This window comes from Notolabrus celidotus, chromosome 22, assembly GCF_009762535.1.
Source record: "Notolabrus celidotus isolate fNotCel1 chromosome 22, fNotCel1.pri, whole genome shotgun sequence".
NCBI classification, from domain to species: domain Eukaryota; kingdom Metazoa; phylum Chordata; class Actinopteri; order Labriformes; family Labridae; genus Notolabrus; species Notolabrus celidotus.
Genome location: NC_048293.1, coordinates 10,256,016 through 10,272,446, shown reverse-complemented (window position 1 = coordinate 10,272,446; position 16,431 = coordinate 10,256,016). Strand labels below are relative to the sequence as shown.

General features: G+C 39.6%; 1 protein-coding gene across 1 annotated transcript in view; it reads right to left on the bottom strand.

The window, feature by feature from the left end:
- The window catches only part of fndc5a (fibronectin type III domain containing 5a), a 28,543-nt gene extending 12,816 nt beyond the window's left edge, over positions 1 to 15,727 (bottom strand). Inside the window, exon 1 of the mRNA XM_034675080.1 lies at positions 15,247 to 15,727. Within this exon, the coding sequence (XP_034530971.1) occupies positions 15,247 to 15,307 (61 nt within the window). The 5' untranslated portion in view covers positions 15,308 to 15,727. The remainder of the gene's footprint in view (positions 1 to 15,246) is intronic.
- Between the last annotated feature and the right edge of the window lie 704 nt (positions 15,728 to 16,431).

The window sequence follows — 16,431 nt, the reverse complement described above, 5'->3', positions numbered from 1 at the left end:
ATAAGACACCTTAGCCAGTGAAGGCTTGACCCAAGGGAAACCTATTGGTTTGAAGGTTCCAATTGGTACCACCAAGGTGTATCACAGTAAAGTATACCTGCTGACCATTTATGCATTTTTCCCCCATAACGATCATCATCTATGATTGAAACATAACAACACATTGAAGTGGGGTCGTATGAGTTACATTACACTAGTGCTCCTGCAAGCCACAATGAGTGCCGGTGAGCTCTTCCCTTTTAATGAGAAAATTCCCAGAGGACCGGCAGGCAAGCTAGGCTATTTTCTCTGGGGACGGGGACACCTATTTCGCATAATTTCGCTTAAGTTGAGAAAATATGGTCCATGCACTCATCACGGTGCAAATGCATGAACCAGTAGAAAAAATTGGAGCTATTCAGTTTGCTGTCAGAAACCCCTTTTGTTTTGGCACTATTTTCAGACGCACCTCGCAGACCGGTGTTCTTTCGCTGCATGAGCATAAGTCAATGTTGAAAAAGTGGTGATGTCTCACTACACTGGAAAATTATGCATAAATTGTTGCTGTATTCTAACTTTTAAAATATCACTGAGCCTCATTGCCATTTAGCTGCAGTTATGCTGGGTTCAAGGTGTGGTTAGCACACAACTAACCCCTAGCATACAGATGGCCGGAATGCAAGCTTTCTCTCATTCATAGTTAATGGCAATGATAGAGCCATCAGGATTTGTGCTGACCTGAATTTTGCCCCAGCATGTGTCAGAGTAGACCTTGGCACGTGGTCTCATCGTTGTGAAAGGACACACAGTCACACAAACCTCACCCACTTATGTGCATGGAGGATCACTAAAAAAGGGACAGGAAACTTAATTGCTTTGCACTTTAAATAAAGCACAATGAATGAGGGTTGCAGTATGTAATATGTTTGATCCTCAGTACACATTATTTTTTTCATTACAGACTGAATGCTTTATGCCTGCTGTTTTACTCCAACTGTTTGTAATTTTACATAAACCACAAAAGTCATCTCCCCAAAAATGTCCTGTTATGTTGTCCTGTCCCTTTTTTAAATAGCAAAGCTTTTGGATCTGTAACTAATACTTATTCGTCCTATCCACCACATAGGCCTACATTTTCCTGTGTTATTTTGATCTGCCCAATTTTACTAACTGTCTTCGGGACTATATTCATGGGTTTCACGAGTATCAAGGCCACCAAATAGTACAAAAAAGGGATTTTAAGATTAAAGTTGTAAAATTAAGACATTCATTTGGAAAGTTATGACAAGAAAGGCAAATGTTCAATTACTTTAGTCTATGTTTAGCCTGTATGTTATTTTGAATGGGAAGATCGGAAGAGCAGCCAGATCTCTGTAAGGACTTTGCAGCATCTTGTGAAGTTAAACTTAATATGTTTCATAAACAAGTATATTATGCCCAATCTTTCAGTGCATCAGCACCACATTGTTATGAGTATCAGGATTTTAATAAATTATGCAAAAAAACTGTGTCTGTTATGAAGAAAGGCAGGGTAATAGACAGCCTGTAAATACTTCTGCAACAGCTGCTTATCCTAAACTGTTGAGTGTCACTTCACAAGATGATCCATGTTCCTTAGGACTGGACTGCCTTTTTATACATATAGGTATACAGTACATTTCTTTTTTAGCAGACCCTCCCCAGCCTGCCTCACAGGTGAAGTGAGCCATGAAAACCCTGATCAAGAAAAGTTTCTTCATTAAAACTTATAAACTACAGAACCATTAAATCATTCTGAAGTAAAGCAGCTTCGGTGCACTTATGTTGTGACCTGGACTCCCCAGGATGAGGAGAGGCACTATGGAAAATATCCCTACAGGAAAAAGACACATTTCTAGCAGACTTCAGTCAGACTTGGAGTCTGCGGTTCATTTAGAAATAATTAAGACTCCAAATCTAGATATCAAACATTCCTTTTTCTTAGGGGCAATTTCATCTGAATAGCCATTTTTCATCAGCTTGCTGATGGCGCTCAGTCACATGACTGAAACTCATAAATAGGACACTTTGTGCAAAACCACCTCCTAACATACCAATAATCTGTCTTGTGATGTCTCTTTTCCTTTACATTTCTTTCTTTCTATCTCTCCAAAGCACCTTGCTTTATTTATGTACACATGGGCTTTTTGCCAGATCTTCATGTGTAAAGTTTTCCACAAGTAACTGAGACTTCAATGGCAATCTGGGTGCAGGGAGCAGATGGGTGAAAAAGAGGAGACACCCTCATCTGCTCTTCTTCTATTGATTAGACAGTTCTCACACTCAGACTGAGATCAAGTTTATGTAGGCAAATATGAGGCTTATAAATAGAGGCCACTTACTGTCCATGCGTAGATATTGATTTGCAATTCATTTAGGATGTCCTCCCCACACACTGCCTAGTTGTGTGGGTGGATGGCTGTACATGTGCTTTCAGCATTAGTGAAAGTGGAACAGAGCCTGTGCCTTCTCTGCGTTCTATTCCCGCACAGTGCACAGTTGAAATAATCAAACCTTAGGGTGTTTTTGTTCTGTTGTTGAGAAATTAGCTCTTTACTCATAGGAAATGAATTTCTAACCTTGCTGACCACCTAAGGAATGGAGGTTAGGATTTCAAAACAAATCTCTCTCCCATTCTTTCCACTCTAACCCCCCCAACAGACACGCAGGCACGCACTTGCGCACATACACACATACACACATACACACACAGCTCTAATGTTTTGTCAAAAGGCAGAGTATGGCAATCAATGCAGCATTGTGTTAAGAGACTGCAAGCCAGTCAATTCAAAGAGGCGAAGGGATGCCATGAGGCTGATGATTTGACAAGCCAACTGCGATTTAAACCTTCCTTAAAATGTATTCCTCTTCCCACACACACAGGCACCAAGGAGGGAAACAGTGGTTTTATGTATAGAGGTTAATAACCCTGAAGGAGCTAACAGTTTGATCAAGGTTATGAATATGAAATAGCATTTGATATATAGCTCTCTTTTTACTTCTTTCTTTCACCTCAGACTTAGCACAGCTTTTTTGGTTTGTCTCTGTGGAGGTCCTCCAGGGCCACTGAGGACTCTACAACAGCTTGTAAAGTAATGCCTACAGTAGGTGCTGGGAGAATTGTTGTCACAGGGACGTGTAGGGGGAGAACACAAATAATACTCCCTCCATCATGTTGCTGCTTCTTACATTTTCTCTGTCTTTCTTGCTTTGTCTCTCTTCTGTAAAACTAACACTTCCATTTCTCCCTTCTAAATACATACATTAATTTGCTGTCCACCTCCCTTTCTCTGTATGCCTCTCTTTATCTTTAGTAAGTATTTCCCAGCAAAAAAATCAATGCTGTATGATCAACTACAGTCCCTGACTGAGGAATTAAGTCCATCCACTATAACTGGGCTTGCAGCCAAAAAAGCACGCTGTTCACACCTTTAAGTATGAAATGCTTGCTTATGTGTTAGAATTTGCATTGAAGCAAGCATTACTAGATTTACCACCTTGCATTCCTTGCATGAGCTGATTTTCACAGTATGACAACACACCACAGCCTGTCTCTTCTGGTTTCTTTGCAGAGCATTTGACTTCTTTTATAAAAAAATTCTTTATTGTGTCAATTAAAATAGTTAAAAATAGTTCAAACCATCTAACTTTTATAAACCTCCCATACCAAAACAGAAATAAAGCTACACATTGATGGTAAATGTATGAGATACTTATAAGGACATGTTGGTGCCCAATATAGATATCACCAATCATAGTATGTTCATACATATTCACATTAGTGATGGGAAGTTTGGCTCTTTTCAGAGAGCCGGCTCTTTTAACTCGGCTTCCAAAGATGAGCCGGCTCTTTCGACTCCCGAACGGCTCTTAATTTAGGATGTTTTGTAGCCGTATATTTTACCTTAACTTTGCAAAAAATAATAGTTTGTGTTGAAAATCGTTTTACATACAGTGTTTTTATGTGCATTTATTCTGTTACAAAACCATTCTTACCTTAACCCTAGGGTTAGGGTTAGGATTAGGATTAGGATTAGGGTTAGGGTTAGGATTAGGGTTAGGGTTAGGGTTAGGATTAGGGTTAGGGTTATGATTAGGATTAAGGTTAGGGTTAGGATTTGGGTTAAGATTAGGGTTAGGATTAGGGTTAGGGTTAGGATTAGGGTTAGGGTTACGGTTAGGATTAGGGTTAGGGTTAGGATTAGGGTTAGAGTTAGGGTTAGGATTAGGGTTAGGGTTAGGATTAGGGTTAGGGTTACGGTTAGGATTAGGGTTAGGGTTAGGATTAGGGTTAGAGTTAGGGTTAGGGTTAGGGTTAGGGTTAGGATTAGGGTTAGGGTTAGGGTTAGGATTAGGATTAGGGTTAGGGTTAGGATTAGGGTTAGGGTTAGGGTTAGGGTTAGGATTAGGGTTAGGGTTAGGATTAGGGTTAGGGTTACGGTTAGGATTAGGGTTAGGGTTAGGATTAGGGTTAGAGTTAGGGTTAGGATTAGGATTAGGGTTAGGGTTAGGATTAGGGTTAGGGTTAGGGTTATGATTAGGGTTAGGTTTAGGGTTAGGGTTAGGATTAGGGTTAGGATTAGGGTTAGGATTAGGGTTAGGGTTAGGGTTAGGATTAGGATTAGGGTTAGGGTTAGGATTAGGGTTAGGGTTAGGGTTAGGATTAGGGTTAGGGTTAGGGTTAGGATTAGGGTTAGGATTAGGGTTAGGATTAGGGTTAGGGTTAGGATTAGGGTTAGGGTTAGGGTTAGGGTTAGGATTAGGGTTAGGGTTAGGGTTAGGATTAGGGTTAGGGTTAGGGTTAGGATTAGGGTTAGGGTTAGGGTTAGGGTTAGGATTAGGGTTAGGGTTAGGATTAGGTTTAGGGTTAGGATTAGGGTTAGGGTTAGGGTTAGGATTAGGGTTAGGGTTAGGATTAGGGTTAGGGTTATGATTAGGGTTAGGATTAGGGTTAGGGTTAGGGTTAGGATTAGGGTTAGGGTTAGGATTAGGATTAGGATTAGGGTTAGGGTTAGGATTAGGGTTAGGGTTATGATTAGGGTTAGGGTTAGAGTTAGGGTTAGGGTTAGGTTTAGGGTTAGGGGAGAACCGATCTCAAGCAACCCGTACCAAAACAGAACTAACCCAGAACCGAACAGAACCGATCTCAAGCAACCAGATCCGAACCAGAACTTAACCAGAACCGAACCAGAACCAAACTCAAGCAACCAGAACCGAAGCAGAACTGAACCAGAATCGAACCAGAACCGAACCAGAACTGAACCAGAACCGAACCAGAACCGAACCCAAGCAACCAGAACCGAACCAGAACCGATCTAGAACCGAACCAAAACCGAACTCAAGCAACCAGAACCGAACCAGAACCGAAGCCAAGCAACCAGAACCGAACCAGAATCGAACCAGAACCGATCTAGAACCAATCCAGAACCGAACTCAAGTCAACAGAACCGAACCCAAGCAACCAGAACCGAACCAGAACCGAACCAGAACCGAACCAGGACCGAACCAGAACCGAACCAGAACCGAACACAAGCAACCAGAACCGAACCAGAACCGAACCAGAACCGAACTCAAGCAACCAGAACCGAGCCAGAACCGAGCCAGAACCGAACCAAAACCGATCAAGAACCGAACCAGAACCGAACTCAAGCAACCAGAACCGAACCAGAACCGAACCCGAACTGAACTCAAGCAACCAGAACCGAACCAGAACCGAACTCAAGCACGCAGAACCAGAACCAAACTCAATCGAACAGAACCAGAACAAGAACCAAACTCATGCAATCAGAACCAGAAACAACTCAAGCAAACAGAACCAGAACCAAACTCAAGCAAACAGAACCAGAACCAAACAACTTTTCATTTATACCTTTAAGTTACTTTTTCCATAGTATATAATGTGCAGGGTTATGGTTATGGTCAGGGTTAGGCAACCAGAACTGAATTCAAGCAACCAGAATGCAACCAGAACCGAACCAGAACCGAAATAGAACCGAACCAGAACTGAACTCAAGCAACCAGAACAGAACCAGAACCGAACTCAAGCAAACAGAACCAGAACCAAACTCAATGAAACAGAACCAGAAACAACTCAAGGAAACAGAACCAGAACCAGAACCAAACTCAAGGAAACAGAACCAGAACCAAACAACTTTTCATTTATACCTTTGAGTTACTTTTTCCATAGTATATAATGTGCAGGGTTGATATCTACAATTTAACCGTGAATGGTATAAATACACTTCAGGTTACATGTTGTAATAAACTAGATGTTATAACATTCTATCCTGATTGCTGATCTGATGATTTCACAAGAATGAGATGGATGCACAAAACAAAATGCCCATGGCAGCGGGTACCTCTGGCTTCAAAACGACATATCAATGCTTAACTTTGTCAAACAAAACTTATGGAAAAAACTTTTGTCAGAGGAAACGATGGCAAAAAGTTGCTTTTCTGGTGAAAGTAGTGCAGCTCAACTCCTCAGGGAGCCCTCCTATGCAGCAGACTTGCTGTAAAACACCATCTGGAACTCCCCCATCCAGTAACCGCCCAGTGCCAGATAAAAACTCTATTTCATGTTCTACCCTGAGAGGAATTCAGGGGCAAGTTTTGGTATTAAACAGCATGTTGCTCAGATCTATACTTTTAAACTAAATCTTTCTCTTCCTTTTAGTTTTATAAAGACCCATTCATGACCATATATGATTAACATGAGGCAACTGTTGAGAATTGAGAATGATTTATTTCAGGTTGAAAAGATTCTGCTAATCCATCATTCTATTTTTTTTAGTCTTGTTTATTATTGTTTTGTGCTTAGAACCCACTTGGCAGTGAATACATGAAAAATCCCGATGTTAAAGTTATTTAACTCATTCAAACTGAGAAAATATGATACATCTGTTAGTTAAATGCAACAGAAAAGAACATTTGGATACTGTGTATGAAGGTACTGTGTAAATTGAAAACAGCAGAGGTCCAAGGACAGAACCCTGTGGAACTCTGTAAGAGATACCAGGGTTGATAAATAACTGTGTTTTACTACAATTCCACTCAAAAATTATTTTAGTGTAAAACCATTGTAAAATACAGTTACAATAGTGCATGGAGACATAAAGTGGGACTAATCTCTCAGTTCCAGTTCACGCTTGGAAGCTCCGATGCTTCAAATAAACTGATCAGTAATTTACAGCGGTCTGTGCCTTTTTTTGTCCTTGTTTGTCTCACAGTTGCTGCATTTTCAGGAACAAATAACTTTACACTTTAAACATGACTAAGACTGAAAAGGGAGAAGTTGACCGTATATGGTATTCTAGGAGAGTGTCCATATGTAAATGAGCTTGTACTCTTTTAAGGAGATAAATGGCCTGCTACCTGAACTTGTATATGACAGACTTTATACTGTACTGATGACAGACTGTCAGAAACTGCTGCCAAGTCAGTCAGTCCAGTCGGACCACTCCGTTGGTCAGTTGGCCTTGCTGTCATTTTCTCACATAGGCCTTGTATCCGACATCTCTATTCAAATGTTAACATATTTGTGTTACAGAAAAACTTCAGAGTTCAATTATTTTCTAAGAATTTAAAATTAATTATTTTGGGTTTCTTGCTACATGTGTTTAATCTTTTAGTCTATGTGGCTGCCTGATCTCACAGCTTGAGAACATATGAGGCCACGCGACTAACCACAACCACATTGTTTGCATTCAGTCCAGTCTCACTTAGCCATTTGGGAACTCTCAAAATCAGGCCATTTCTAAACCTCAAAGGGACTGACATGGTGCCAGAAAAGAGCAGCAGAAGTTGTGTGTTAATAAATCCTCACAGGCACAGGTGCTAATGTAAGAGAGCAGGTGAGAATTAAAATGTTGCAGGTTACAAGACAAATTAAGCAAGAGTTAATTGTATGACATATCAAAAGATTAAAACCAATGCAGTAACATTACTGAATTCATTGGGTACAGACATCTTAATAAACTTAATGACATTACAATGACGTTAGCTGACATCAGCAGAGATCTGTGTTTCTGTATTGGTGAACCGAAGCAGGAGGAGCAGAGCAAGCAGCCAGATAAATAGTAACTTAGCGATCCTGGATCAGGTCATATCTCAGAAAATAAATATTTTTAATGCTAATATAACTCGCCAAATATTCTCAGGTGACTCTTTATACGCCTCAGGGAAATCTCTATGTGGCAAACACTGTCTGTTCAGTACCATAGTTTCATATTGCAGACACCTTTCTCACAGCTTCCTGCAACCATTTGTGCAAGCACGAGGCCCCCCATAGATGATAAGGCCCTATGCACTATTCATGTTATGGAAGGGCCAGCACTGTAAACTATTTGATACATACTGATGAAATATGTTTTTATTTAATTTCACAATTTTTTATTTATACAGCTAAACAGTCCCTCGACTGTCATGACAGCAGATTCTAATCAGCCTCCGTGTGAGACAAAAAACATTAAATTGAACATTGGACAACGCTTCGTCACGGTGTCACTGGACTGATTAGATAAATGACATATGTGATCCAGTTGATCGGGTTTCTGGACTCGCTTTTGCTGTTGAGAAATAATTACTGTCTTATGGGGTTTTCTCTTGACCCATCAGAACCAAGTATTTAGCTCAGCTGGTAGTAATATCAACACACAGATCCATGTACACTATTCATTACTGAGCCTGTGTGCATTCAGTAAAAAAAAAAAAAGAACCATATACATATAAATATGGGAAATAACAGATAGACCACCACTGTCACGCTTAACCACGGGATTGAACCCAAAAGGACGAGACTCCAGGATTCAAGGTAATTACTTTTAATTAAAAAATCACAAAGTCTACAAGAAACGATAGCCGGAACGCTGACAAAAAGACAAGACAAACTGACACAGGAAGGAGGTAACACTGGGATTAAATACAGTGAAGACATGGGGCTAGCAAGACACAGGTGAGACATAAGGGCAATCACGAACGCGGGACACAGGAGGTAAAGGGATCTGCAACAAGAGACAAAAGGTAAACTAAAAAATAAAACAGGAAACACAAGATGTGAAACATGAGGAAGGTCAAAACAAACTAGACTACTTCCTAGACATGACCACACACTGAAAAAACTTTCCCTCAGACTTTATTGTGAGCAAACAACGCCGGTCACTTCCCCAGGATTGCCCATCATAAACCAATGGGCTTTAACAGCTGGGATAAATAACCCTTGTCACATGACCAATCAGAATTTTCACTGTCACAAAATAGCATGTCAAAACAACTTGATGTTTCCATGACTACAAACAATTCCTAAATCCTAAATACACCTAGAGCACAACGCCCCTATTTTTGAACACAATAAACAAAAAACTGGTACTACAGCTGTCCCTCCGTCACTTAAATGAGAAGGGTGCAGGTATGAACCGACCTAGTGGCTGTTACCTGTGGAATATTAGTCTACAAACTCTCCACATCAAAAGAGACCAAAAAGCAATTATCAGGAAGAAAGGTGACAGCCATCAGTTGGAAAACATCTTATGTATCTGCCAAATATAAAAGTAGAGTCTTTACAATGTCTTTAATGAAGTAGTCCACAAACTAGCTTAAATGTTCAGACAATGAGTTAGTACTTGCCATGATTGGTCTTCACGGGGATTGTCTAAACTTTTGTGTATTTTCAGATTACAGGAATAATGTTCAGTTTTCAAAAAATCATATAGGCTTTTTGTGATCCACTTCTTCTCCATTGCATTGCTCAGAATTTCATTTCTCTCTATCATGTATTTTTCCACAGGGATTTGTGGCAACAAACTGTAAGTCACATTGTTTAGCTGTCCAAGGGCTTCAGTAACATAATCTTTTGTATTTTGTATCACAAGTCTTCCAAGGCATTTCTCTATAAGATGCTGCAGCTCTTATACCTTTTTTTTTTATTATTAAACCACAGATTCAAGGTCTCTTTTCACTGGTTTACTAGGTTAGAGAGAATGTAACAGCTAGGCTGGGGCAACTACAGACCCTCTAAGTCAATTTAAGAAAAAAATCCACATTCATGCCTCTTGGCTCTGCCAATTAAATATAGGTTTGAAATTATTATCATTTACAAAATATTTGAACACCAGATTCTTTTAACCAGCAACCAAACCTTCTGGAATGGTGTTGTACATGAACTTCTAACATAATGAAGTGTCCCTGAAGAATCCCTGAATCTGATTAAACATATATAGTAGTTAAAACAAGTATTGAATTAGACCACTTTTCTAAGTCAATATATTTCTAAAGGTGCTATTGACATGACAATTTCACCAGACTTCAATAACAACCCAAGTAATCCATCTGTACAAAGAAACCAAAACAAATAAGTTAAGAAATTACATTTTGTGTAATAAAATTGAATGACACAAGGAGAAATTATTGAACACGCTCTGTCTTTCAAGAACCATTTTAAAAACATTTAAAAAAGATCAAATTTAATCTTCATAATTTCAGGCAAGTTATACCTGCACTACCTGAAAGTGCTGCCTGGATGTTTCTTCCTTCTATGATCCTTTCTCATGTAGAATACTGTAGAACAAACTGGTCAAATACCAATGCAACAACACTCAAACCAATATAATCTCTTTGACAGAAAACCACTTAGTTTCCATCACTGCATCATAATTCAGAAACATCACCTCCTCAATTTTGAAATGTTTAAGTTTGCCTGCTTGATCTATAAAATCGTGCATGGACTTGCTCCACCGCCTCTCGGTGAATATATTAAACTTAAATCTACTGACAGAACCGCAACCAGATCCTGCACTAGAGGAGACTGTGTGATACCATTTAGGCATACTACGTTTAGTCAGTCTGTGCTGTCTGTCAAGGGAGGGGAGGTCTTGAACAAAATTCCTGTTCCACAAGGGAATGCCCCACTTACCCCACATTCACAACCTATCTTAAACGATGGTTCAAGACACAGCAGGTCTGCAATCACTAATCTGTATCCATTGCTGTCTCTCTTTCCCTTTGTGTGTGTGTGTGTGTGTGTGTGTGTGTGTGTGTGTGTGTGTGTGTGTGTGTGTGTGTGTAATCTTACGGGTTTAATGTATGCATTGTAACTTGTGTGATATTCTGATATGTTGGTCCATGTTTAGTTGGTCCAACTCAGGACATATTACTCGATTATGCTGGCATATTTACATTGATGCAACGCTGAAATGTTCATTACTATGCACTGTCCCCTTTAAATACATAAATAATAAAATAAATAAATAAAAAATAACATTTATTTAATACTTTGTACAAAAGCCTTTGTTGGTAACGACAGCTTAAAGACGCCTCCTGTATGGAAAAACTAGTCACATGCATTGATCAGGTGTGATTTTGTCCCATTCTTCCACATAAACAGTCTTCAAATGTTGAAGGTTCTATGGGCCTCTTCTATGAACTCTGATCTTTAGTTCTTTCCATAGATTTTTTTATTCGATTCAAGTCAGATGATTGGCCTGGCCATTATTGCAGCTTTATTTTCTTTCTCTGAAACCAATTGAGGGTTTTTTGGCTGTGTGTTTAGGATCATTGTCTAGATGGAATGTCCACTCTTGTTTCATCTTCATCACCCTGGTAGATTGCAGCAGATTTTATCAAGAATGTATCCATTCATCCTTCCTTCAATAGCATGAAGTTTGCCAGAGCTGTATGCTGAAAAACAGCACTACACTATGATGTTCCCACCTCCAAACTTCACTGTAGGTAAGGGTTTTTTGGGGGGGCGATGTGCAGTTCCATTCGACCTCCAAACATGGTGTGAATTATGGCATCCAAGAGATTTTGGTCTCATCTGACCAGACTATATTCTCCCTGTATTTCACAGGCTTGTCTAAATGTTGTGCAGCAAACTTTAAACAAGGTCCAACATGCTCTTTCTTCAGCAATGGAGTCCTGCATGGTGAGCTTGCATACAGGCCATGGTGGTTGAGTGCATTACTTTTTGTTTTCTTTAAAACAACTGTACCTGCTAATTCCAGGTCTTTCTGTAGCTCTCCACAAGTGGTCCTTGGCTCTTGGACAACTCTTCTGATAATTATTTTCACTCCTCTGTCAGAAATCTTGCAAGGAGCACCTGGTCGTGGCCAGTTTATGGAGAAATGATGTTCTCTCCACTTCAGGATTATGCCCCCAACAGTGCTCACTGGAACATTCAGAAGTTTAGAAATCCATCTGTAACTAATACCATTTGTATGTTTATCAACAATAAGGTTGCAAAGCTCTTGAGAGTGTTCTTTGCTTTTACCCATCATGAGATATTTCTTGTGTGACACCTTGGTAGTAAGACATCTTTTCATAGGCCAACAATTGGGACTGAACCAGCTGATATTAATTTGCATTGATGAGGGGCAGATTTGCTTTCTAATTACTGATAGATTTCAGCAGGTGTCTTGGCTTTCTATGCCTTTTTGCACCCCCCTTTCTTCGTGTTTTCAATACTTTTTCCATGTGTCATTTCACATCATTACACATAACTTAATTTATGGACATCTATGGTTTGATTGATTTGCATTTGTGGACTGCATGTGTTGTTACCAACATATGGTGCAAATTATATGTCAATAGCACCTTTAGAAATGTATTTACTAAGAAAAGTGGTAGAGTAAGTACAAATGAAAACAAACATAATTACAAAAAACCACACACACAGACACAGTGTCCATTGAACAGCGTTTTTAGAGTGTAAGATAGAGAACGGTGGCTTAAACAATGAAGCTCTTCCAGTGTAGACTTTCAACTATTCTCCATGGAAGCTAGATAGCTTAGCACTTGACATACATTAAACTGAACTCAGGTTAGGATTTATCTCATGACAGGTGGACAGAATTGCTCAAGAGTATGAAAAAATTACACTCTCAGCTCAACCATATATCATAAGCCCTTCACAAACACGGAAAACAGCCTGCAGCCTTTGCACTGCTTGCATCAATGGTCAATTTCATGACTGATTCATTGATTGTCCCTTTTTTTTTTGCATCTCACTGTTAAGGACTGGGGAAAATTGCCTTCACGGATGTATGGCCTCCTCTAGAATGAATACGTTACAGGTTCGAATAACATTTCAAATGGAAACCTTGACTCTCCTGTCCCTGAATCAACTAACACTTTATGAGTCAAAATAAACATAGGCACAGTAAAGATGTCACAGTGGTGAAAATTTAATAGAGCTGTGGCATGCACTCATTCACTTGTGTTAGTCCACCTCACTGCCTCTGAAATCATTTGCACGGTTGTCCTGGTGCAGTCGTCTGACCAACTCTTAAAATAAACTTGGAGACAAAAACTTCAATGAAGTTGCTCCCATAAATAAATCATCTAAACTCCATTACATAAAATTAGTATCATTTTATATGAGGAAAAGGTCAAACAGCCACAAAATTGATCTTGAGGTGAGGGCTAAAAAATAAATTGAACTTTTCATTGAATCCAGTGATCATGTTCACCTACTCCGTTTCTTTGGATTCTAGTTTGTCATAGGAAAATGTGTGTTTTTGGAAGTAAGTTGTATTTGTACCATACATTAAAATTTTCTTTTAATATACATCATATCAATACTTCAAAAAATAGGTAATATTAATCACTTTGTTTGGTATTGCAGCAAGTTGTGATGTTATTTGATCAAAATAGAAATTAAATATTTTAGGTCTTCAACAAACTCTTTTGATCAGCTCAGAATCACTGAAGAAGAGCAGCTGGTGAAAACAAATCATAAACATTCTCCATAAACATTTGACGGTCACTACATTCCACCTTACTATTGGTTAATACATTTACCACAAAATAATGGCTATACTGACTGTATGCCTAATTATGACAACATTAGCAGAGCTCAGTTTAATGCAATGTATCGATAACTTTGCAGAAATATCAGGATACATCTTACTTATGTTATGTGTCTCATAATTCCGACAGAGATTGTCCAATGACCTACCAGGATGCTACAGTATTTTTCTGTCGGAAATGATCAAACAAAGGTAACATAAATTATGATAGTTATCATTCCTTCTATCAAATTAACAACAATTAACTATGTATGTTCTTTTTTTGCTCGCTCTCTCTCTCTCTCTCTCTCTCTCTCTCTCTCTCTCTCTCTCTCTCTCTCTCTCTCTCTCTATCTCTCTCTCTCTCTCTCTCTCTCCCTCTCTCTCTCTGTTTGTGTCTGTGTGTGACTTTGTCCATTCATTGTTGTATTGCTATATTACAATTTTGTGTAATTTAAAAAAACAAAAAAACAACCCAAAATACCATATAAATCAGAGGATGCTTGCAAATGCTTAACATGTCTGTCAAAAAGTGTATGTCTGTTGGGGGGCTAAAAGCACAACATACAGTATTTCAACTTCAGAACACTCACACACAGGATCTAAAGAGGACCAACATTTGTTTCCATTGGCCTTTACATTACATAAATGCAGTGAAATTCAGCACTAAACAAATGTTCCTACAATACTCAATAGTCTGACAGTACATGTTTGTACTCTTCCAGTCCACATTGAACTTAGAAAACCTATCTATCTATGTATCTATCTATCTATCTATCTATCTATCTATCTATCTATCTATGCTAATTTTATATGTTTAGATGTAGATGTGTGTGTGTGTATATATATATATATATATATATATATACATTTATAATATATTTATATGAGACAACAAGCCAACCATAGACCTTCTAAACTCATTTTAGCTATGTATAAACTCACGTGCATTCACATACAAACACGCGCACATACACGCATATGCGCGCGCATACGCGCGCACATACACGCATACGCGCGCGCATACATAGACACACTAAAACATACACTCATACTGCATTGCATTAAGAAACAGGCATTAATATGTTTTGTTAAAGGTCATCAGTCGATGATCAATCAATTAACATGATCGTCAAATTGTCTGTATTTCAGTTTAGATTTAAAACATGTATGTGGATCAATCCATTTGCTTCAGACGACCGCAAAGAAATCCCTTTGGTAGCCCACAAACACAGTCAGGCTTTCCATAAACACGAGAGGCTCTGCAACGTCTCACAGTAACGTTACCAGTGCAAATTTCTAGCCTGCATTCAAGCGATGCAAATCCGTGTAAGACAGTAGTATTTCATACACAAGCAACTGCAATCCCTTAAGTAGTCGTTTCATTTGATGATTGAATGTTACACTGCAAGATGTAGCTCCAAAATGCACCGAAACCTCCCTCCAATGCACATAAACATAAACTTACCCGCTGTGACTCGAGAGACGCAGAGACAGCTGAGGACGAGCAAGAACAAAATTCTCTCCATCTTTCTAACGCTCGGTCGACGTGCGGTCCCATTTACTCCTGGTAAGGGTTATGTGTTAACAGTCGAACTGGTGTGCCGTGTTTTGCTGCTCGGCATTCACGTCAGTTCATGTGTTTCGTCTCGCCTGGAAAAAAGGACAACGGCGGGTCTGTCTGTGGCTTTTCCAGTACCTCGGACAGCGCATCTGCAACACATCTGTTCATTCCAAAGCCTCCATCACCCCCGTGTCACCGGCAACCTGCGAAACGTCGCTTGAGTTGTCGGTCCGTGCACCAAAAGAAAACGGTGAAACCCCCCCCCAGAAATAAGACCCCTCCCCGATCTGCTCTTGATGATTCTCCTGGTGAAGCTGGATGTAGTTCAGCACCGTTCGGCTACTGCACACGGTTATGAACGTGCTGGCTTTGTGCATTTCAGCCTGAGCGGTCCCTGCCCACAGCACTGACTCCTGATGGCATGCAGCGACAGACGGAGGTTGCAAAACATCCAAATCACGTAGCCTCTTAAAAAAAAAAAATACACTACGAGTCATTTAATGTTGAGGAAAAAGTTGTTTGAAATGAATGGTTTTCAGACTGCCTTAATTTTGCTATACTTCGGGCCTATGCCGAATACCAAATACCAAATGCATCTTGTTGCCAAAAGTCATTTTCTTTGATGGAGCGTGGCTGCTTCCCCTCTCTCATTCCCCTGTTTCCCTGGCCTACTTGGTTGCTGGTACTCTGAATTATTGCTGCCCACTCCCCGATTAAATATGCATACAGTGACCCACGCAAATAGCCGCCTGGTCTTTTTCCACTTGAAAAGCAAACACGTCACTTTTGACTTTACCACTGCCCCCCTCCCCCACCACCAGAATGTGTACCTGTGTGTGTGTGTGTGTGTGTGTGTGTGTGTGTGTTTACATACAGTTTCAGATATTACATTATACATTTTCAGAAAGAATGATAAAAGTCATCTGACCTATGGACATAACTGGCAGCATGCAATTGACTTGAAGCTAACTTGAATATGAATGTGTGTTTGTATACAAGCATGCTTCGTGTGTAGGTGTGTAAATGGAAGTTGAAGTTCTGAGTCAGGAGCATTGGCGTCATGGTGGGAAGTGAAGTGTTATTTGCTGA